Consider the following 22,589-nt stretch of genomic DNA (forward strand, 5'->3'; position numbering starts at 1 on the left):
CCCATTCTTGTATGCATAAATAAATAAATCTTTAAAAAATAAAAATTAAAAAAAAATAAAAACCTCTCCCTGCAAGTAAGGATGGACACTGTTGATCTCCAAATGTCCAGAGGGCACATGGGGGATAGGATGTTTTGGAGTGTAATGTTTCAGGTGCCAGAACCAGGGACATTGAGAGGCTGTTAGGAGAAGGCAGGATAAGAAGAACAGTGACTTGAGCAGGGAGCCAACATTTTTAATTGTTTATGTTGCATAAAATACATAATTTTCACAATAGCCCTGTAGGTAAATAGTATTACCATGAGGAAGCTGAGACTCAGAGAGGTTAAGTAACTCAATCGAGGTACAATAGTGCATTAGTGCCAGAGAAGGAATTTGAGCCTAGCATAGCCTCCTGACTCCAAAGTCATCATGTAGGGCCTCCCCGGTGGCGCAGGCGGTTGAGCACCACATTGTGAAGCTGTTCGCAGACTCTGCAGCTGGCCGGCAAGGGTCCCACATAGTGCGCAAACCTCTCCTGTCTCACCCACTGCTCCCCTCAGCAGTGTATTTCGTCAGTCTGCCTGTTCTGCTCCCTGCTCTGTCTCTGGTGAATCCTCTCACCCTCCCGCACATCTGGCCTGTACCCCTGTTCTTGTATAAATAAATAAATAAATCTTTAAAAAAAGTCATCATGTAATGCTGCCTCTCTCATTGGCACATACCTACAATGGAATGGCTGTCTAACACCCTTCAAGGAAACAATAACAAGGAAAATACATTAAAAAGAATTTCAGAAACCTCTGAGTACTACTCTACAAATCAGACTTTCTGAGTTCCCCCCCAAACTAGCTCCACAAGTCTTATAGGAAAAGAACCTGGCAGCTCTGAAAGAACTTTATTGATAATCGCATTATTATACCCAGTTTGGGGGGGTGGGTGGTGTTGACCTTTTAGTAACTGTGATGAAAATTATGTTCTCTCTCAGACAAAGGAACACACAGACGCAATTTTGTATGTAATTTCAGTAGGTTCATGAACCCATTAAACTATGCACTTCAAGCAAGAATGATAGAGAGTGCAGATACCATGCTAGACCTCTCATATGGAAGGGAAATCAAGAACAATACAAGCTTGCTTTGGACAGAACACCAAGCGGGACAATATGGCGCCACTCGCCACTATGCTTTGACTCTGGCAAGCCGCTTTCATAAAAGATCTTTTGTTCCCCTTGGGATAGATGCCACCAAAAACTGCCCCCTCCACACCCCAGCCTTTCTTAACATGCACCCTCCATCCCACAACTGCACAACAGGCAGAAAAATTGAATGGAAATGGGCAGCATTTTTGGATAATGACAGCTGCTGAACTAGTTCTTTCGGCTCCTGGAGTGCACTTGCCTTAATTTCAGGTTCCATGTTTGATGTTTTTCCCCTCAGCAGAAGTTGTACGAGTCAGATGATATTTTCCCTTAAAGTCTTTCCCAAATGGATGTCAAAGAGCATGGATTTTATATAGACATAAATAATTCCTTCTGCAAAGAAAATGTGGAGTTTATAGCTGGGCGCTGACGCACTCCAGGCCTCTCCTCCTCCCTGGCTCCTGCCCCCCGGAAGAAGGAGCTCTTATCTCACTTCCAGGCATCCAAGCCTGACAAATTCAGACTTTTATTCAGCCAAAACGAATCCTTAAATTTTAAGGATACAGACCTTACGATGTGACCAAGGATTTTCTCTCTCAGAGCTTCACTTTCTTCTTGTGGTAAATGGAGATTATGGTAATATTATTCTTCCCTACATTTTAGGGCTGTTGTGAGGAATCATAAAAAGAATGAGTGGGGAGCACTTAGCTCGGTGCCCCTGGAGCACAGGAAGCACTTGACCAAGTTGGATTTATTAATTTAAGGACCCTCTAGAAGTGGATGAGGGGAAACTAGACAAGTTGGCTCCTTTGCTTTCTGGGTGTGCTCTCTCCTGCCCCCCTCTTTCTGGCTCTGCCTTGTAGCCCCAGTTCCTGTGTTTGCAATGTCCTCTCCTAGGACTAGGCCAGAAGGGTCTAACCCTGGACCCTGCGGTCCCCGTCATGCCTCTGTCTGTGGCCACTGAAATCTCACTGACACATCACCCTGTCAAGGGCAGTGATGATGGGCTATTTCTTTCTGTCTTCTCTTCCCTCACTCCCTTGTTAAAGCAATTTATTACTAATACTAGGTAAACAATAGTTAATAAAATAAAATATTGCTACTCTTTTATCCACTAGTTGGTGGTAGGGGGAGAGAAGGGGAGAGTAAATAGGAAACAAATAATTTATAGGATGTTGAAAGAAGTAAAATGGCAATGAAAATAAGCAAGAATTCTACTTAGACTGCCCTTTGAGCCCAGCAACTGTCCTCTGTGGCATGAATTCAAACCTTGGCTTTATTCCAAGTGAGCAGTGCCACTGGGACCACAGAATGATCACTTCTCTTTGTGTTTCTCTCCCAACAATAGATGTCTGGAGGCTTAGAGGAAGTCATACATACTTCTGATTTTTGCCAGCAATTCATTTTATCAACTAAGCTAAAAAAAAAAAAATGCTATGACCCTCCCCTGCTCTTTTAATTAGTTACTCACTACCTATCCCAGGCACTGTGCATTTCATGTATCATCTTATCTAGTCCTCCAGTAACCCAAGAAAGTGGGCTTTATTGTCATCATTATCCCCGTAGTCAAAGACATAAGAGCGTGCCTGCGCCCGAGGCCAGCCTAGGATGCCGCCCTTCCTGCTATGTCTTAACTCACCTGCTTCTCCTTCCTTTGTAGCAGTGCCAGTGACACACACGTGAAGGCTCGCATCCCTGGTGGAAAAGCACCTCTTCCCCACGTGTGTATGTGATGGCATGTCTGATAGCATCTGGTGTCTGTGAAAGCTGCCCGGCAACAAAGAACTTCACTGGCTGCGCCCCCAGACCCACCACAGGCACAAGCTCCTCAAGGGATGGCCCCTCTGGGCTTATTGACTGTGCTTCTCATTCCCTTGTGTGGTAGGTGAGGAGACAGCTCCCTTGACCAACCAGGAGTGATTACGAAGGGTGCCTTGGCACATTCCCCCATGGCTACTGTGGGCTTTCTCAGGAAAGCTACCCACTGTAACTGCAGACCCACACAGTACCACTTCATGAGGAAGGATCCAGAATCATCTTGACGGGTGGTCTGAAGTTGTTTCCCTACCTGGTAGTAGGGAAAAGGTATGTAAAAAATGAGGCCAAAATAGAATCAAATCAATCCATGTAGCAAGTCTCTAAAAGTCCAGGTAGACATTTGTGAAAATGTGAGTTCATGCATTCAGATGGATGATTTGAAAATGGGGTTAGAGAAAGAGTTAAAAGTAAGAAATATATGGAGCTATTTTTAGTACATGAGGCTATCCAGGACGTCAGATTCATAATTCAGTGCAGTGGAAATGAAAAAATGATTGAAGAGGTAGAAAGGAAATGACCTTAAAAAAAAAGAGAGAGAGGGCCAAAGAGATCTGATGAGGAGTTGAAATCAGTATTTCTGAACTCAAATTGCCTGAGTTTCCAAAATAGTCACTGGAGAATCTGACAGAACCTGAATTATTTGGGTGAATCCTGCAGGTTTTATAAGTTTTGTCACAACCTAAAAGACTGGAATGTCTATTACCAAATAGGAATTTTCATTGTGGATTTTTCTCCCCCTTCCCCAGCTTAGCCTCATGTAGTTTAAGTGCATTCTGGTCTGTGTGGTGCAGAGTCCAGCTCCCCCTCCAGGCAGATCGGCCCTGCATGGACTCTGGGTGAAACCCCTCTAGCCATGGCACCTCCCCCACCCCCTTCTCCCCTTCCCGCAGACCCCCAGGTGTGGGGGTCCAGGTGACCCCCACAGGTGCCTCTCTCCTCCAGAGCAGCCCGGGCAGACACACCCTTGGGCTGACTTTTGGCTTCTCCCCACTGCCAGAACACATTTCCTTTCAACCAAGTTTTTACCCCCCGACTAGGCAATGATGTGCCGGAAGAACACAAGCCTGCGAACTGAAAAACCTGCATCTCCTGAGGCATCAGTTTTACTTAAGTGCTTTGGAGCCAGGGATGACATTTTTATATAAAACAAACATAGTTATGTTATGAACTAGATGTTCATACACATAAACAGTTAAGATAAAATGGGAGACTTCACAGGTAATTCGTATTTGCAAATGGGATACGTGTTCCTTCTGCTCTGCCTCTAGTGGCGTTTTGGGTTCACTTCTGAGTACAGTGGAACTGCACCCAACAGCCTGGGGGCTGCTGCTCACTAGCTCACTAAGGACCTAGATTTCTAGTGCTTCTGAGGCCAAAACAAGGGAGCCCACTACCGGGTGATCCCTCCCCATCTGCCTACCCGGGATCTCAGTGCCTATGCAGAGCAGGGGGCAGCTGATTGGCGAGCAAGCGCGCAGGATGATTCTGAGGCAGAAGCACGCTTGTTGCAGGAGTGCCGTGTGCCATGAAATGACTGTTCCTCTGTGGGCAGGAAGCTGCAGGCCCGTCACGCTTCTTGGTTAGGGCTACCCTAGCTCACTAAATTGCCAGGATATTGGGGCTAAGTTTGGACTGGTTTTTTTTTATTATTATTATTATTTTCTCTCAAACTGGTGGCCAGCAACTGGTAAAGATAATGCTGTTTTGCTATCTACCTGCAGAAACCAGAGTATTTTGCATTCCACTAATTACAGCTCTAACCATATCCAACACAACTACCCTTGAAGGAGGACCAGCTTCTTTAAAAAGTCAAAAAATCAGAAGATGAAGTGGATTTTAGGGTCTGGAGGCTTTGTTATCTTTCCTCCGAAATAATTGTTTAATCTCCTTATCTTAGCTGAGGGCAGATCAGCGGCCCCTGTATACCCAACTAGGTATTATTCCTTTAAATCAGTATTTGGGAAACCCAAGCATTTATGCGGTGGATATGATTAGAAATAAAAGATACATGCCAGCTTATCTCCATAAATTATCATATCTGTGTAATCCTCATGGAAAGCACTTTTGCTTTTACTTGGAAAGGATTTCAGATTTGCTTTATGGGCTCCCGCTGTCTTCAGCACCTGATGAAACTTTAACCAGGGAAGCATTAAACACAGCACAGCAGCTCTGCCCAGGCTCTTGAGTTCCTGCTGGCAGCATTTATCAACGTGCGAACTAGGATGCTTCCTGCAGTGGCACCGGCTCCCCTCAAAGCTAGCGCATGCTGCTTGGCCTGAAGCCCCAACATGACGAGTCTCCCCGCTCCTGCCAGGCCAGTAAAAGTTGGCATGTTCAAAATTGTGTCCTGACTGGCGGCAGGGTTTGCAGAAATCTCTAGGGAGAAGTCATCCAGGGAGACAGGTAATGAATGTCTCCAGAATGAATTAGGTCCTCACAGCAATTCCTGGCTGCCTTCCAAATGATGGGTATCTGGACACTGAGAGGTGGTTTGTTCTTTGATTTGATGTCATTAAATTCAGGACACTTCCAAGAAGTGCGTTGAGTCTCGGTCTGACAGCCCAGGATGGGACAGGATCTCAACTGGGGTCCAGCTAGGAGCGAGTCTCTGTGTGCTGTAGGCCCCCATTTCTCGGATGAAAAATGAATTTGTAGTGAAAGAGTCACTCACCTTGTGTTACACAGCTAGGAAAGTAGAACCAGCTCTCCCTAATTCTGGGGACCATGGAACACCTAAAATACAGAAAGAAATGAAGGCCTCAGCCACCGCCTGCAGTGTGACCGTCCCAGTTTTTCAGCATGGTATTTTGTGGCTGTAGTTTGGATGCAGAAACGGCATTGAGACAGCCTCATTCTCCTTCTTTGGTGGGATCATTAAGTAAGTTAATTCCAGCCTGCTCCAGGAGTTAGGGGAACCTTCCCTCTTTCATGCCAACCCCCATACATAATGTTTCTAGACCTTCGAGAGTGTAGAACTTCTCAGTAATAGCAAAAGTGAAGGACGTTCTGCTCTCAGACTTTTGAAAATGCCTGCTGCTGCAGGAAAGGGATTCATGGTGCAGTAAACCAGCCACTTCCGTGCTCTTCAGAATGTGTGGACCCAAGCCCTGGCCCATCTAGACCCTCCTGCGCGTACCCAACATGTGTGTGTTTATTCTTATTAACATGCATGTATATGTAGATACATACACGCATACATCACGGAATAATAGAAATTCAAAGCAGCCCCCCATCGCATGGCACGCCATTTAGCGCCGAGGCTTCTGCCAGCCCTGATTACAGGCGTCACCAGATAATTGGAATTTAGGTGCTTGCTTTCGAGATATTCACAAGAAGAACAACTCCTTAGCCAAGGTTGTCAGCTCCTGACACCCCGAGGAAGCTACGCTCAGCCCAACCCCAGGATGTCTGATGACTTGGGAAACTCGGAAACCAAACCTGAGGGCACCGCTGCAGGATCCACCACCTACAGTAGTGGCAGCACCTAGGAAGTAAGTGCTGCCCACCTATAAAATATTTTCTGCCATACCTGAAATGCCACACTTATATAAAGATTGTTCCATACAAGCTTTTTTGAGAAGAAAGTCATTTGCATACTTACTCAAGGCCTCCACATCCATAATTTTCTGTAATAAAAAAAACCAGGTCTCCTTATGGGTCTTTCCAGCCCAGCTGTAAGGGAAAAGACCCATAGGGCAGATAGAGATCTCATTAACATTGCCTTTGCCCATCAGTGTCTCTGAAGCCCTCACCCATTGCAAGAGCCCTAAGCCCTGGCAGTTCCTCCCTCCCGGGGCAGGTAAAACAGGGCCATTTGGAACTGAAACACACTGGGACCAGCAGAACAGGATCAGAGCAGGAAAATGAAAATAACTGAAGGTACTTGTGGGTATACTGGCACCAAAAAAAAAGCGACAGAATCCATGCTGGGCTTGATAGGACCTTGAGGGGACAGTAGATTTATACTTGACGTGAGTTAAACTTGACCAGTCTCTCTGCAGTAACCGGCTGCACTGCGTGGGTGGGAGAGGACGAAGGAATCATGTCCTCTGCCTGTTTTCCCCTGTACGGTCACATTCCTCCCTTAGTCATCTTCCCCTTTCACCCTTTACGTTAAACAAGGGAACACTCAATCTTTCAAGGGAATTACATGTTTGAGTTAATGTTTCAGTATATCATTTTCATACTGTAAATTATTTTGTAAGAAAGATTTACCGCTACCCCAGGATGTTTGGACTCAGCGCCCCGGTGCATTTGGAAATCAATAAACTATTACTGGAAATACCATTTGTCTCTCAGAGTCGTGCACAAAGGGCCTTGCTAGGTGTAAATATTCATGATGATCTGAGTTCTTGACTGTGGGGGTGCTGGAGGTGATTATCAGATGTGGGCGTCTCACTCCTGACTTCCCTGGAGTGGCTTCAGGGAGCTCTGGAAAGTGAAAAAGGACATACCGAGTCGTCATTATTCACAGATAAGTTTTCTCCTCAAAACAATCCATGGCTCGATGAAATTTTCTGAGCAAAGAATACTTGATCATAAATGTTGTTTTCAAACATTCAAGCTTTACAATTTACATTAACCAGAGGGAGAGTCAGATTTTAATTTCTATAATGTTTCTAGCAAAAAAAAAAGTTTCAGAACAAATTACAGTTAGATCAGCAAAGTCATCTAGGTGGAACCTTAGAGCTCTATGTTTGACATAATTTGCTATGATTGGTGATGAGAGAGAATTAAGTTGTGAGTGAAGCAATTCCTGCCCAGTTTGTACTATTTGAGCCAGGACATTGAAACCAAGAGCCAGACACTCGGGAACCAGCTGTGAAACACAAGGTGGACGGTACTGTGCAAATTAGTGCCCAAAGACACTAAAATTCAGCTTTCAAAAATCCATTCTAAAACTCACCAACAGGGGTGTCTGAAGGGTCTGTAGTTTATGAGCCCGCTCTAAATTTCCTTTTGACAGACTTGTCTCTCTCAGTCCCCTTTAGTTAGCTGGGGACTGTGTGAACATTGGAGAAATTTTCCAAGGTAAGGAGACAAGTCAGATACTTGCGGTCACCCAAGGAGCCGGACTGGTGAAGCCAAGACAGCAGACTCGCTGTCTCCTGCCGCGATCATTTGCCTCCTTCCTCTCTCCCCAGTTGCCAAGGACACTTCTTGGTGGGATGAGATTGCCAAGCATGGTGGCGCTTGGGAGTCTCAGTGTTTTAACAAACCACAATGTGTTTGGAGGTTTGTTTCCCCCACTTCCTGGTGCCAGATGTCAGCACCACAGCCCACTGTTCTTTCTCCTTTGATTGGCTTTCCCTGTGAAAGCTACAAATCTTTATTTTGTTTCATTGATCTTTGCTTGGTCCAACTCACAGGTGACTCCATTTCCTTTATACTCATAAAGGGTGAAATTGCAGCTTGCCTGGATTCTTAATTCTCTGCTGACCTGGTACACTCAGCGGAAAGTCAGGCTGCCAGTCTTACTAAGAGAAGATGTCACAGAAAAGAAAATAAAAGCTGAGGGTGCTTGAAGTCAATAACTTCATGGAGTCATTGGAGCCCCTAGGCATGGATCCCCTTAGAAAACACCGTGACTGGGGCTCACTGGTGGCACAAGGGGTTAAGCACAGCACTATGAAGCTATCTGCAGCCTCTGCAGCACAAGCTCAATCCCCGGCCAGCCAAGGAGCTACCCACATGGCGCAGCAGACCTCTGTTGATTTGCCCGCTGCTCCCTTCAGCAGTGTATTTCGTCAGTCTGCCTGTTCTGTTCCCCACTCTGTCTCTAGTGAATCCGCTCACCCTCCACACTTCTGGCCTATACCCCAGTTCTTGTATGCATAAATAAATAAATCTTTTAAAAAAGAAAACATTGTGATCTCAGATTTAAGGCATCCCCTTTGTGAGCTGAGATGGCTAGCATTTGAGTGAGTGCTTTCTCTGGGCCAAGCACTGTCCTAGTGGCTTTTTATCTCATTCTTACAGCACCAATATCATTTCCCATTTTATTGCTCAGGAATTGGATTTAGAGAGTTAAACACTCTGCTCAAGGTCACACCCTAATAAACAGTAAGCCAGGATTTAAACCAAGTCGAGCAGACTTCACAACCCCTGTTCTTAATCCCGCCTCTCCTAGCTGCACCGATTCTACCTTATGTTGGTAAGTAAGTAAGATCACTGCTCTTCCCCACACACACATGGTGTGACCTCAGACAGAGGACATTAACCCTTTCTTTTATACCTTTTTACAGTGTGCCAAGCAGCACACAGTGAGGGCAGGAGGGCTAAGGAGAGCAGTGAAATCCTCTTCTGACCTGAAACTACATTTTTGGAAGAAGGAACAACTACACTTGCTTCATCTCCTTTATTCCAAGGCCATAAATAATGAAGTCACCGACAGAGGCAAAGCCATGGCTTCATCTGCCATGATCTTAGAATCCCGAAAGTCAGCCAGGTCTGACACCGAGTCTGTAATGTAATTAAACATCTTGAAGCCATCTCCAATAGCTTCATGTGAAGCCAGTTTCATATTCTTGGAAAGGGACTACAGGAAGAACTCATCTCTTTTATACTTCACTTACTGAATATACTAGCTTTTGCCTTATAAAAATGGCCTATGATGTTCACACCATCTTAGGGATTCAGTAACAACTCTCTTAGCCTTGGGCGCAGCCATCCATCAGCTTCACCTATCCGCCCCTGAATGTGAAATCCAAACAAATGGTCTGACAGTGAACAATTGAGACAGAGCTGGAAATATCTGGAACCTCTCCTGGAGCCACTCAAAAATGACCGAGAACTAGGACATAAGCCAGTAAGGCTTCCAATAGTTGAAACAAATACTATGAAGCCAACACATAAGAGAAAGGTCATGTATCTACCCATCAAGCACTTACTCAAAATCTATTTAGTCCTACTTGACACACTATTCTAAATGTTTGATGTCTGATTTCCAAGCCTCCTGCAGATTAAATTTATGGTTGAGAAACGGACTTCTAGAGTAAATTTAGGACATGTAGGAAGAAGAGATGGTAGTAATAAACACCAAAAAAAAAAAAAAATAGTGTACACTGAGGAGCTTAAAAAACGTTGTCAGGCATTTAATGCCAAAAACATCTCTATATCTCTATGTATCCTGACAGCCAGAATATATCATAGGACAATATTTTCGTAGTCAATATGCTGACTCTGAGCATCTAAACTCAGAAGATGGCAAGAAATTGAATGTAAAGCATTTTAGAAATATCATGAATGACAAAAACAAAAGATTACCTGTTAGGGGTTAAAAGGAACAAACCTTTGATTATCCAGAACATTAACAGAACATCCCCCTGCCTGTGGCTTTATTATTCTGTGTGCCTCTTGTATTTGTAGGGTTTTTTTTTTCCATAACTTTCTAAGTGACTTTCATGCTACAGTGCTTTGCATATAATGTCATGAACAATGGAAGCGCCAAGTTTCCAATGTGATGAATAAAACTAATAGCCAGAATGCAGGTCAAATTCTGCTACAACAAATTCTACTATTATAAAATCACTTAAGCCTCTGTTATCTCTAAGCCTCTGTCTATTGCCCATTTATTTCAAGCAACAGTCATTACAACGAAATTGAGTATAATAAAAAGAAACTGGACCCTCACTCCAATGGGTGTGACACAATTTAACCTGCAATAACAGATTCTCACTTGTGTTTCTGTAGCTCTTTTTCTGCAAGGACAATAAAGCTTATGTAGTCATAATACCAGCCTAGAAAGCTGGTGCTTAGTAATTGTTGCTAGGAGAAGAAAGAATTCAGAAGCAAAGGACACACAGAGCGTGTGGCGATCCTCCCTGGGGAATCTGGTCTCCAGGGCCACTTTTGACCTTAGCCCATGATGGAGTCATCAACCCAAGAATTGCTTGCTTGTAGTAGTGATGTCATACATATATGAAGCCTGAGAATGAAGTCATGATTTATTTCCCATGGATCACTGAGCACTTTGTGGCAACCTGCCCCTGTTGTGATGGACCCAAGATAAAGAAATCCAGAACCATGTGACTGCAACTAATCCTCCTCCCATGATGCATTGCTTTTAACATTGTAAAAGCACATGCCACATTGATTATCTATAGAAATGATCTCAGTTAATCACCTGCATTCCACTTGGTACGCAGGTGAAGATTTCTTTATGCCTCTTTCTGGTGGTGGTAATGAGTTTTGTTTGCTACAACTTCCTCTTTCCTTCCCTGCTCCCTCCCTTCCCCTTCCTTACTGCCTACCCTTCTCTCTTCATCTCTCTCTCTTTTTCCTCCCTTCTCTGTTAAATAGCAGCCAAAAGGATTAAATCATAATTCACTTCTGAACTGTACAATCAGCAATAGGAAAAGGAGGGAGGAGGAACAGAGAAATTGTCCACTTTTCCCGATGATAATGCCTGGCTCAGATCCCAGTTTCGCATCATGCTCTGAAGACGTTCATGCATTCTGGCCATTGCTCAGTTTGAGGCAGGCAGTAACCCTTCAGGGTGAGTGAGTGGTCTGGGGAAGCCTTGCCATCACAGAACATGCTCACCTCTGCTTGCTTTCTCGCACAAGCCATGGTGTGTTAAACACGTGCATGCCCTGGGCCGGGAGGTCAGGTTCAGAAGGGCTTGACTGCTTTCCTTGGCTCGTGAGAACACTGAGTCCAAGCGTGGTTCTCTGGCTGGAAGGTGGTCCAGAGGACTTCTCATCATTTTTATTAAGACATCTGGAGACTACAGGTGTTCCTTGGAAGGGTCTTTTCTGTATTTGGTGTCTCTCCCCGCATTTGGACTTCTGGAACCATTTGGATGCAGTCGAATGGCTGTATCCTACTATCAAATTCAGCGCAGTCCAGGTGGGAATAGCTGATCTAAGGAGCAAGATTGTTCTTTGGCTTAGTGGTGGAGGTGGGGGTGGGGGAGGTGGGATGGTTGTAGGTGGAGATGATGATGAAGAACCCACCAATAACAATAAACATGGCATTTCTCAACATCCATACCAGCTCCCCATTTACTAAGGGAGGATTCTGATCTATTCTCCCCAAACTCCTACTGTCCTAGAAGATCCTGGCCTGTCTGATCACACAAGGCTTTCCTTCTGAGCTCATACCTCGCCCACTTGTGGCCAAACTGTTCTTGCCTGTTAATTTACTCAAAGCTCATTTGTCTGTGAACCTCTTCTCCCGCCTCTGGCACAAGGACAAGGTGTGGAGAAAGAATTGAGTCACGTGGGATCCTCTGTTGTGTATGGTTAAGTGGTGTAAAGAAGCCAAGATTACTAGAAGGGTCTGTCTTTCGCCATTTGTAAGATGGTAAAAAAATCCATCTGGAGTATTTATACCCCTCCCGATTGCCAAGCACGGGCTTTTCATTTATATTGTGCTACTGAGGTCACTTGCTGCCCTCGGAAAAGACAATTTCACAATGACTTACTTCCTAATAATCACTGGAACGGTCTCGTGGGGATGCACACAACTGCTACGTGTCTTCGGGCCTGGCACACTGTCAAATGGCAGGCTTGCCAAGCAATAAGACCTGGTCTAGTTCACAGGCAGGCAGAGTGATCCAGAGTTCAGACTTCCCCTTGCCTTTCATCCTCCAACCTCCCTTCCTCCGCTCCCCCGCCTCCTCTTCTTCCGGTCTCTCCATCTGGAAACCATGAGCCTCGTGGGTTCCAGGCACAAATTCTCAGATTTCAGATGCTTGGGAAATTTCTCTGCTTGGATCATTCTCCAGGAGTAAGAGAATTCAATTTGAGAGAACAAACAGCTGAGACCCTTCTATGGAAGAGAAAATAAATAAGGTGTGGTGCGTATCCACCCCGTCTCCAACTCAGCTCCAAACCCACCCACAATGTCTACCATCGGGAAAAGGATTGAGATCCCCCAGGAGGGAAAGGGTGGAAAAGCAAAGCCTCCACTCGTAAAATACACACTTTTCTCCCTTCTGATGTATAAACACAAGTGGCATCAGATCACACGATGTCATTGACTGTGTGTGTTCATGGAGGTGGGGAGGGGGGTTGTGAGACCTAAGAGTAATGGAATGAGGTGAAAAGTAAAATGTAGGCTAAATTGGTAAGGAGAAGCTGTTAATGTGATGAACCACTTAACCCCAGTTTTGCATCTCCAGGAAAAATAGCAATGTGTGGTCTTCAGTCTCTGCAGTGGGAAGGAGCTTGCTCCTGGGTTTTAGAAGCAGACACACGTGGCTCAGGGCTAGCTCTGCTCTGAGCTAGCACTGAGGAATTAAACCAGCGGCTGGTGCCTCCCGGGTGGCCTGGGGGTTAAGTCTCAGTGCTATTACCTCACTGCCTGCGTTCGATCCCCGGCCAGAGAGCTAAACCCATATGGTGCGGCAGACCTCTCCTGTCTCCCCACTGCTCCCCTCGGCAGTGTGTTTCAGTCAGTCTGCCTGTTCGGTTCTCTACTCTGTCTCTGGTGAAACATTTCCTACTCTCCCCAGCCCCCTGCACCTCAAAAAACAAAAACAAAAACATCCAGTGGCTGGGCTCACAGGGCTAGGTATATAGGAAGCCGTAATTCAGTGATGCTTATGATTACCCTTTACCCTGACTGCCGCCACTTGTCAAAGGCAGTCCTGTCAGGACTGTGGGGGGAAGCCCGCCCCTCTGTTGTTCCCCTTGACTTCTCTGCCCAGCCCCTAGCCCTCCCCACTGCCTCATAGCATCTCCACCACACTGGCCCAGTACCACACTACGCCTCATATCAGTTGTAAGTTCCTCAGATGGTGTGTCCGTATTTGTTGGTGCAGTCACTGTCCGTAAGTCCTTGAAGGCAGCACCGACGTGTTACCAGTGCTGACGAAATCACCTGGCAACAAGAGACATTAAAGAAATATTTGTGGGGCCTTCCTGGTGGCACAAGGGGTTAAGCACCGCACTGTGAAGCGATCTGCAGCCTCTGCAGCAAGAGTTCGATCCCGGCGGGCTGGGGAGGTGCCCACAAGACACAGTAGACCTCTCTTGTCACGCCCGCTGCTCCCCTCAGCAGTGTATTTCAGTCAGTCTGCCTGTTCTGTTCCCCGCTCTGTCTCTGGTGGGTCCTCTCACCCCCCGCACCTCTGGCCTGTGCCCCAGCTCTTGTGTGCATAAATGAATAAATCTTAAAAATATATATGTTTGTGGATTTGCTGACAATCTTGATAGCATTTGGATCCAGAGTTACTCCAGATAGAACATCTTTTTTTGAAGTAATAATGCATTATAACAGCATGTAGATTCCCGGTGTACAGCCTTTGAAATCAACACCTGTCCATGGTGCCTGAGAGTCACCTGCAGTTTCCTCCCCTCACCATATTTTACCTCTTTTACCTGATTTATCTCCACCCCCACACTTCCCCTTTCTCCCTTGCCATCTTTTCCCTTCTCCTCCCCTTCTCTCTCCTCCCTGCTGCTCCCCTCTCCTCTCCTCTCCCTCTACATGTCTTTTCCGGGCTCCTTTCTGGGGTTACTGTTGTGATAAGTGCAGGCTGCATTGAGCTCCACAGCAGAAATGGGAGCCTGTGCCTGGCCTCTGCAGGGTTGGCCCAGACCATCCTCAAACGCCTTCCCTGGCACTTGAGCCTTGAACTTGCAGACACACTCCCAGGGTGATCAGCAGTCAGGGGTGGGAGGTGCCAGTGACAGTGAGTGGCACTCATAGATAAAAATGTGGCATGGGAAAGAATCACAATGCCCCCTCCCGACCACTACTCTTTATATATTGAACCAATATATAAAGCCCCCTCGCCTGCATACCCCACTCAGAAACAAAAACTTGACCCCCGTTGGGACAATTTCCTGGTGTGATTCCAGTTACCTCTTTGGGCATCTCAGGTCACCTGCTTCCAAATTGCTCTCAAAGTATTTCTTCCAGGGCCTCCCCTGGTGGCGCAGCGGTTGAGCGCTGGGTTGCAAAACTGCCCGCAGCATCTGCAGCACCAGTTCGATCCCTGGCTGCCCGCGAGGGTCCCACATGGCGCGCAGACCTCTCCTGCCGCCCTCTGCTCCTCTCAGCAGTGTACTTCGGTCCTTCTGCCTGCTCTGCTCCCCGCTCTGGCTCTGATGAATTCTCTCACCCTCCCGTGTCTCTGACTGTACCCAGTGCTTGTGTAAATAAATAAATAAATCTTTAAAAAAAAAAGGATTTCTTCTAATTCCATACAATTATCTCCCCGAAAGTTTTTGAAAGGATACATTTCCACTTCATTGAAATTTCAGTGACGTTTTTGCACACACACCAGCTCTATCCTGGATGGGCTGTTCATTCTGTGTGTGTGTGTGTGTGTGTGTGTGTGTGTGTATCTGTCTGTCTGTCCATCTGTCTGTCTGTCTCTGTCCTCAGGCTGGTGATTTGGGGATGACCCTGTTCCTTGTATAGAAAGTGTGCAGGACACCTGGCTCACCCAGCCCCCGCCCCGGTCTTGGGCTGTCTCACATGAGAGTTCATGCCCCTCCAAGTAAAGAAGAAACTCCGGGCGGAATTTTCTTAGGAGATGATGACATCCACTGGAATGTAACGAGAGCATTTAGCGACCATGAGGAATAAATATCCCCACTTGCTGAAACAGCTGTTCTTTCCTGAGCTGCCTCTGACCTTTCCTCTCCCAGGGCCAAAGCAGCAACATCCAAATTTGCTCGAGACAGACGCGCCTGGGTAAATCTACTCCAGGGTGGCCCCCAGTCCTGAAGAGGTTTCGCACCAAACGAGTCACTCTGTTTTGGGGATTGCACACCTGTGGCCTTGAATTAGCTCCACCCACCCTTCTGTTTCATGTTCTCTCAGCCTGACCTGATGGGACACTCAGACAGCCATTAACTTAATTTGAGGAAAAATCACTTCAACTGGTTACTTGCAAAGATTAAATAGAACAACCGAATTGGTTAAATTATGCATTTAAAAAAGAGGTTCATTAGGCACTGCTGGAGTGAAATCCTTTTGTGACCTGTGTCAACACCAAATTCAAAACTCTGTTAATGAGGACTCAAGAGGTGGTATTTCCAACAAGCAAGTGCCCAGTTGGCTCCCCTTCTCATGGGGGGCAGCTTCAGCAGGTGTTCAACCCAAGCTCTTCCTGAAATGGAGGTGGGCTCTTTTAAGTGAAATGATATACAAGAAGGCCTGATCTGGCTCTCACTAAGTCACTTTAAACGAGTCATTCACAGGCACCCCTGTGATGCCATCTCCTTATATCCTAAACTGGGAATAATAATAGAACCTAGTACACTGAGTTGATGAGTTGATCAAATGAGATAATACAAGGAAAGTGCTTAATACAGTTCCTGATGCATAGTAATAAAAGTTACGTTCACAACAGCTAAAGCATGGAGACAGCCTAAGTGACCATCGATGGAGGACTGGATAAAGAAATAATGGTGCAACTTACTTAAAGGAATACTACTTGGCTATTAAAATTGATGAAATGTTGGGGCCTCCCTGGTGGTGCAAGGGCTTAAGACGCAGCCTATGAAACTATCTGCAGCCACTGCAGCATGAGTTCGATCCTCGGCCAGGGAGCAACCCACATGGCACAGCAGACCTCTCCCGTCTTGCCTGCTGCTCCCCTCAGCAGTGCACTTTAGTCAGTCTGCCTGCTCTGCCTCTGGTGAATCCTCTCACCTCCCATCTCTGGCCTGTACCCCCGTTCTTTTATGCATAAATAAATAAATCTTTAAAAAAAGATGAAATGTCGACTTTTGCAATAGTATGAATGAAACGAGGTGATTATGCTAAGAGAAATAAGTCAAAAAGTGAAATATAGTCATCTAACATGGAATATATAAATAATCAAAGCAAGCAAACTTACAGATCACGACACAAATAACTCAGACTCTGAAAAATATAGGGGTCATCAGAGGGGGAAGAGAAGGAGCTGGAGGGAAGGGTAGCAGAGGTCAATCTGACAATGGAGAGGGCACTAGAGCTTTGGTGGCATCTGAGATGAGGCTAATACAACATAAGAGGTGAAGAGGTGCCACCAAACTATATAGTTTGGTAAATCAATAAAATTTTATTTTATTTTATTTTTTAAAGATTTATTTATTTATTTATACAAGCACTGGGTACAGTCAGAGACACGGGAGGGTGAGAGAATTCATCAGAGCCAGAGCAGGGAGCAGAGCAGGCAGAAGGGCCGAAGCACACTGCTGAGGGGAGCAGCGGGCGGCAGGAGAGATCTGCACGCCATGTGGGACCCTCACCTGGTGGCCAGGGATCGAACCGGTGCTGCAGAGGCTGCGGGCAGCTTCGCAACCCAGCGCTCAACCGCTGCGCCACCGGGGAGGCCCTAAAATTTTGTTTTAAAAATGAAAGTTATCATCAATATCAGCATGATTATTATCAATGGATCAAAGTACAAAACTAGGATTTTTGAAAGAAAATTTGATGATAGCCATTGCTAGAAATCTCTATCTGAAAGAAAATAGATCACATGTACAAAGCTGTTTGTATATGAATGTTTATAAAACATTGTTTTTAATGGCAAAAATGTGGTCATGATCTCAGTATCCATCCACAGGGACCAGCATCTGTCCCTGGAAGAACACCCTACAGAAAATCAGGGGTTTCTCACTGCCCACTCAGCACAGCTGACAAAGCTTTTGAAAATCACTGTAGCCTCTGTGTCTAGATTGGCAATCACAACTTTCCTTCCTGCAATCATGGAACATTCTCTGGGATGCTAATGAGATGGTGATTTTGTTTTACTGGGAAGAGTGGATTTGCATCCCGGGAGCCAAACTGAAGGGGCACAAAACCTGCAGGGGAAAGAGTCAAGGATGTTGGCTAAGGGATAGCCTCTTCCTGGCACAACCCTTCTCCTGCCTGTGACTTTCAGGTCATGGCACCTTTGGGGTGGGCCCAATGAGAGAAGATCCTGACTTTTGGTCACTGGAAACCTTCCTCCAAGCTTTCTACCATAGGAGGAAGAAGAAAAGTTTATCTTCAAGTTCACGTTCAAGTAGAGAAAGTGGAATGACTGTTTTCATCCTTCGGGGCTCCCCAGCCCTAACCCCTTGGTCTCGTCACTGGGGTTTCCCAAATCACCGAAGCCAAAAACACAGGGTTGGCAGTGGTGCCTATCCCTTCAGCCACTTGACCACCCTCCACCCTCTGCTCCTCCACAATGCACTCCTCACTCTGCTGTCTCTGATTTCTACCATCCAGGAGTAGCAATCAAGATCCTCCAAGACTCTCCAAAGCAAGAGCTATGCTCTCTTAGTCTGAGGTTCTTGTTTTGTTTGGGTCATCTCTACCCCATACCCTTCCGTATCTTCCTTTTTCCTGGACCCCAGTTTCCTATAGGGGCAGGGAATCTATGATTTATTTAATTCATTTATTTCAATTTATTGAAAGAGGAGAGAGCACACACCACAAGAAGGTAAAACACATTCTGGGGACTTCTCACAACTGCAAAAATCCACTTCCTATGAGAGTGGCCCCAAGATGTGTGTCCTCCAGTACTGCATTTTGACCTTGAGATTTCAGAGTCCCTCCTCCTTGCTTTTGTGAGGCAGAATTAAAAAGCTGGGGAGAAAACCTCTCCCCTCCTAGAGGCTGCAGCCTGCACCAATCCTGAAAGCAGATTGAAAAACAGATGCTTTACAACATTGTAGTAGCAACAGAGTGAGCCTGTGGGACAGCCCAGCAAGCCCCAAACTGCCCTAAGGGAGATTATTGTCCCGTTGTCCCTGGAGAGTCATGTTCTCCACTGAGCTCAGTCTTTCTTCTTGCCCCCATTTCAGCACACCTTTTGATGACTATTGACACCTAGATGTAGTGAGGCAAGACAAACTTCAGCCTCTGAGTTCTGTCACCCCTGGAGCCAATTTCCCCACTAATAGGAACTGGGTGACTTGCCCCTGCAGTGCCAGACGCGGCCAGCAGGGGTCTGACATTAGTTGCTTTTAACCCAGGAGGTCTGGCTCCATCATTCCTGCTATGTCAGTGAACTTCAGTGAGGAGCTAACACCGTGGTTAGAGGTAGCAGAACTTGTGGGTATAAATAGTGTATCCGTGTCAGTAGTAATATTATAAACAGTTCCGCCTTTGGGGTATCCATTTTCTTTATGCACACAACAAAATGCTTGGTTTAGTTCTGTTTTCATGTTTATCCAGAAAATACATCCCTAAAGGGAGCTACATTCATCCAGGCGCTTGGACCATCCATATTTCTGTCTGAAACAATTCACTTGCTGTTCAGTCCCTAAAGAAGATGCCACGAGGTCTGAAGGTAATGTTCACCAAAACAACTCTCTCTAAAAAAGACAATTAAATATCTCCCACTTACAGACGTCAGTGTAAAGCAAAGCATGGGTTTAGCATTTCTGGGTCGTTTTTAAGAGAAGTGTTTCAAACAATCAGCTCAAGCCTATGTTTTCCTTGAATGTATTTTTATTGTGGGTGATTATTAGTTATAATAATGATGAAGCACCTTAGGAAAGAGTTGTGCTTCCTGGTTCTCAAAGTCCTTTCACACACACGACCGCATCTGGTCCCTTTTTGCAAGAAAGATATCATTAGTTTCATTTTATAGTCGAGGAAATTGAGGCTCAGAACGGTGAAGAGAGTTGCGTGGGATCGCACAAGTACTGCTGCTGGCCATTTGCCATTTAGCTAACGCTGCAATAAAGTCCGTGGCAGTGAAGGACTCTCACATGGGCAAACATTTCTAAATGCAACACTATTATGAACTGTACTTTTTTCAGCAGTTAACCTAATTTTACTTATTGGTATCTATTTATGTCTTGCTGCCGTGCGGAATGCAGTAATACTGTAATCTCTGTAACCGGCAGATGCCTGCTCTTCGCTGAGCCCACCTTCCTCTCCTCCACTCAGGCCTCTTCGGCCTTCTGCTCTTTGGTGAGACGGCAGGCAGAGGCCAGCCCCCACCCTCCAGGATGCACAGGTCCTCCCTATTGTCAATAGGCCTCCCGTGCCAGACCCAGGAAACTGGATTATTTTTCAACAATCCTAACAACCCAAAGAATGAGGTGCTGTTATTTCTCCAGATGTAGAAACAAGCCTGAAAGTCTCGCCTGCCCACATTCACACAGGTAGCAAGGGCTAGAGCCGAGATGTGTTCCCAGGTAGCCTGGCCCTCCCCAAGTTCACAACTACTATGGCCTTACCTACATAAACCCTCCAGATGGCACAAGGAGGTAACAGGAAGGACTCCTAACTTTCCCATAAAAAGTGGGGTGCCTATGAGGACTAAGTGGAGAGGAATATTGTTACACCTTGGATGATTGGGGAGAAATGTTACAGACTTTTTAAATATAACTTTCCATTAAAGTAACATTGTGTGAGAGCATTATATAGCTTTCAGGTGTACATCATTAGAAATCAATCTGCATATACTAATTGGGTTCACTGCTAAAACTCAGGTGCTAGTCACGAAATAAGGGTTTGGAAGAACGTTACAGACAGCACTATGATCTTGACCCACTACTCCAAGCATCTCTGGTTCTCTAGAATCTCTCTTCATTTTCTCCCCTCCACTCATTTAGAGGTTTAGTGACCCCAGATCCACCTGTCTGCCTCCAGCAGGCCACCCTTCATCCACTCAACCCTTGTTTGCTCGCTTGCTCACTTGTCTAGAGAGAAAAGCTAGAGCAAGATCCTCCTACACTGGCCAAACCAGTGGGTGCCCACCCCAGCCAGCCATACATCTTCTTCCTGCTCCCCACCTTTTTTTCAGGCCAATTCCTCTGCTCGGAATGCCCTGATCCACCAAGAAAATTCTTTCTATCCTCCAAAGCTCACCTCTGGCCTAGAGAGGTTTCTGATGGTTAATTTGAAACCCACATGTAGGGTAAGGAAAAATGTCAGGCTTTTCTGCCCTCCCGCCATCAGGACAGATGATGGATCCTTGCGGTCCTGAATGCATGCCTGATGGGGGCACCTGGAGTAGGGTGTGGGCATAGGTAGATGGGATTCACCTGGGCTAAGACTGGGCTTTTAAGGTTGGCGTCACAGGAACGCCAGAAGAAGCCAAGAAGCTGAGAATGAACAGAAGCCAAGAGAGAAGCAGAGAACACTGGAGAGCCCAGATAGAGTGAAACTTGCTGGGGGCTGGGAGGCCTGCCAGCCTCCCGGCCCCCCAGCACCCCTGCCTGCTGTGTACATATAATCCCAATAAAAGACCTGTAAAAAACCACTGAGGACTCTGACTCCTCCTTTACCCGGTCTGCATGGGATCATAGAAAAACTGCACTGTGCCCATGTCCTGCCCCTACACCATAGATGTCACCAACACATGGTGGCACTTAACAGCTTGGTCCTTCTCTCCCCAATACGTATTAATAAGCAGCAAATATGAGACACTGATGTTTGGTGCCCTCTCCCTGCCATGCCGCCAGCCAAGCAATAATGTAAATTTGAGAATCCTCAAAAGGCACAAAAGAGTGAACAAAGCTTCCCCCCACCCTGCCGACTCCCCATCCCTGCTGGCTCCTGAGTTACAATCATCATAATTTGAAATGAGTTGATGTTTTAAGAACATCTTCCTGGAGTGACAGTGTGGCTTCGTGATTAAAAGCACAGGCATGGAAGCGGCCGACCAGAGGTCAAGTGCAGACTCTGCCACTTTCAAGCAGAGACTGCTGTGGTCTGAATGTTTGTGTCCCCCTGTAGGGAAAATGGAGTGACTCGGCCTCTTTTTGCCTCCCGCCTTGAGCGTCTATGACTGCCACCTGTGGCCTTGCTTGCCACCCAGGTTTCATTGCCAACACGTGAATCGTGTTGGTGCAAAAAGTGCTTGGGAGTGTGAGCACGGGGCACCCACGGACATCCGGGACCAAGAGGTGTGAGCACAGGCCATGCATGCCTGTGATTGCAGACCTGGAAGTGAGGATGCCCGGGTGAAGAGAGAGAGATATGGAGAGAGAAAGCCAGAAAGAGGTGAGAGAGAGTGCAGAGATCATGGGGGCTGGGAGGCTCCATTGTTGCCAGCCTCCCAGCGCCCCTGCCCCCTACCTGCCAGCACCCCCCCACCCCGCCTGCCTGCCTGCCTGCTGCTGTACCTATATCTGTTCCCCTGCTTCAGCATTGAAGGCCTGTCACAGCTACCGAGGGCCCCAAGATTCCTTGTCCATCCTCCCACATTAACAGTGAATCTATGTGCTTGCGGTCTGCCTGGTTTGCCACTACACCCCCCCAGGGTTTCCTACCTTGAAATCCTAACCCCCATTACATCATGAGGGTGGGGCTGACCAAGAATGGGATAGTGCTCCTAGTGAAGAGAGCCTCAGAGTCCCCTCGTCCCTGCCATGTGATGCTAGAACAGAAAATCTGCCACCTGAAAGCGGTGCCCAGCCAGGCTGGCCCTGGCCTCTGCCTTCCAGCTGCCGACTGTGAGCAAACGGGTGGGGTGCCCGTGCCGACGCCCCCGGCCTGGTATTTTGTTACAGTGGGCCCCCCTGTCACAGGCGTGGCGGGGTTGCCCGAGCCACCTGTGTCTCATAGATGTTCCCTCATCTAGGAAAACCTACTTCACAAAAGTTTGCTGAAGTCATAAACATCAAGATGCACCATAAACAGGAGCTCTGGGAGCCCCGCCCACTGCCCTCTCTTCTTGCAAACGGGGCATATGGAACCTCCCTCCCTGCCCTCTCAAGCCCTGCGGCCAAGACAGAGGGAGAAGCAACGCAGAGACACC

At 46.5% G+C, this 22,589-nt stretch overlaps 1 protein-coding gene and 2 long non-coding RNA genes across 3 annotated transcripts in view; 1 reads left to right on the forward strand and 2 right to left on the reverse strand.

Annotated features, from left to right (window-relative positions):
- LOC119255357 (tripartite motif-containing protein 44-like) overlaps positions 1-7,215 on the forward strand; it is a 78,467-nt gene extending 71,252 nt beyond the window's left edge. Inside the window, exon 3 of the mRNA XM_037522458.2 lies at positions 2,781-7,215. Within this exon, the coding sequence (XP_037378355.1) occupies positions 2,781-2,803 (23 nt within the window). The 3' untranslated portion in view covers positions 2,804-7,215. The remainder of the gene's footprint in view (positions 1-2,780) is intronic.
- Positions 1,325-2,805, reverse strand: LOC129146579 (uncharacterized). Its single transcript, XR_008553459.1, has 3 exons — positions 2,760-2,805; positions 1,689-1,785; positions 1,325-1,513 (listed from the first exon to the last, which is right to left on the reverse strand). It is a non-coding gene; the product is annotated as an uncharacterized LOC129146579 (long non-coding RNA).
- LOC119255358 (uncharacterized) lies at positions 4,798-22,295 on the reverse strand. The gene is made up of 3 exons (XR_005127447.2): positions 22,102-22,295; positions 7,224-7,369; positions 4,798-5,671 (listed from the first exon to the last, which is right to left on the reverse strand). It is a non-coding gene; the product is annotated as an uncharacterized LOC119255358 (long non-coding RNA).
- Between the last annotated feature and the right edge of the window lie 294 nt (positions 22,296-22,589).

This window comes from Talpa occidentalis, unplaced genomic scaffold (assembly GCF_014898055.3).
Source record: "Talpa occidentalis isolate TD23 unplaced genomic scaffold, MPIMG_talOcc4v2.1 talOcc4.3, whole genome shotgun sequence".
Lineage (NCBI taxonomy): Eukaryota > Metazoa > Chordata > Mammalia > Eulipotyphla > Talpidae > Talpa > Talpa occidentalis.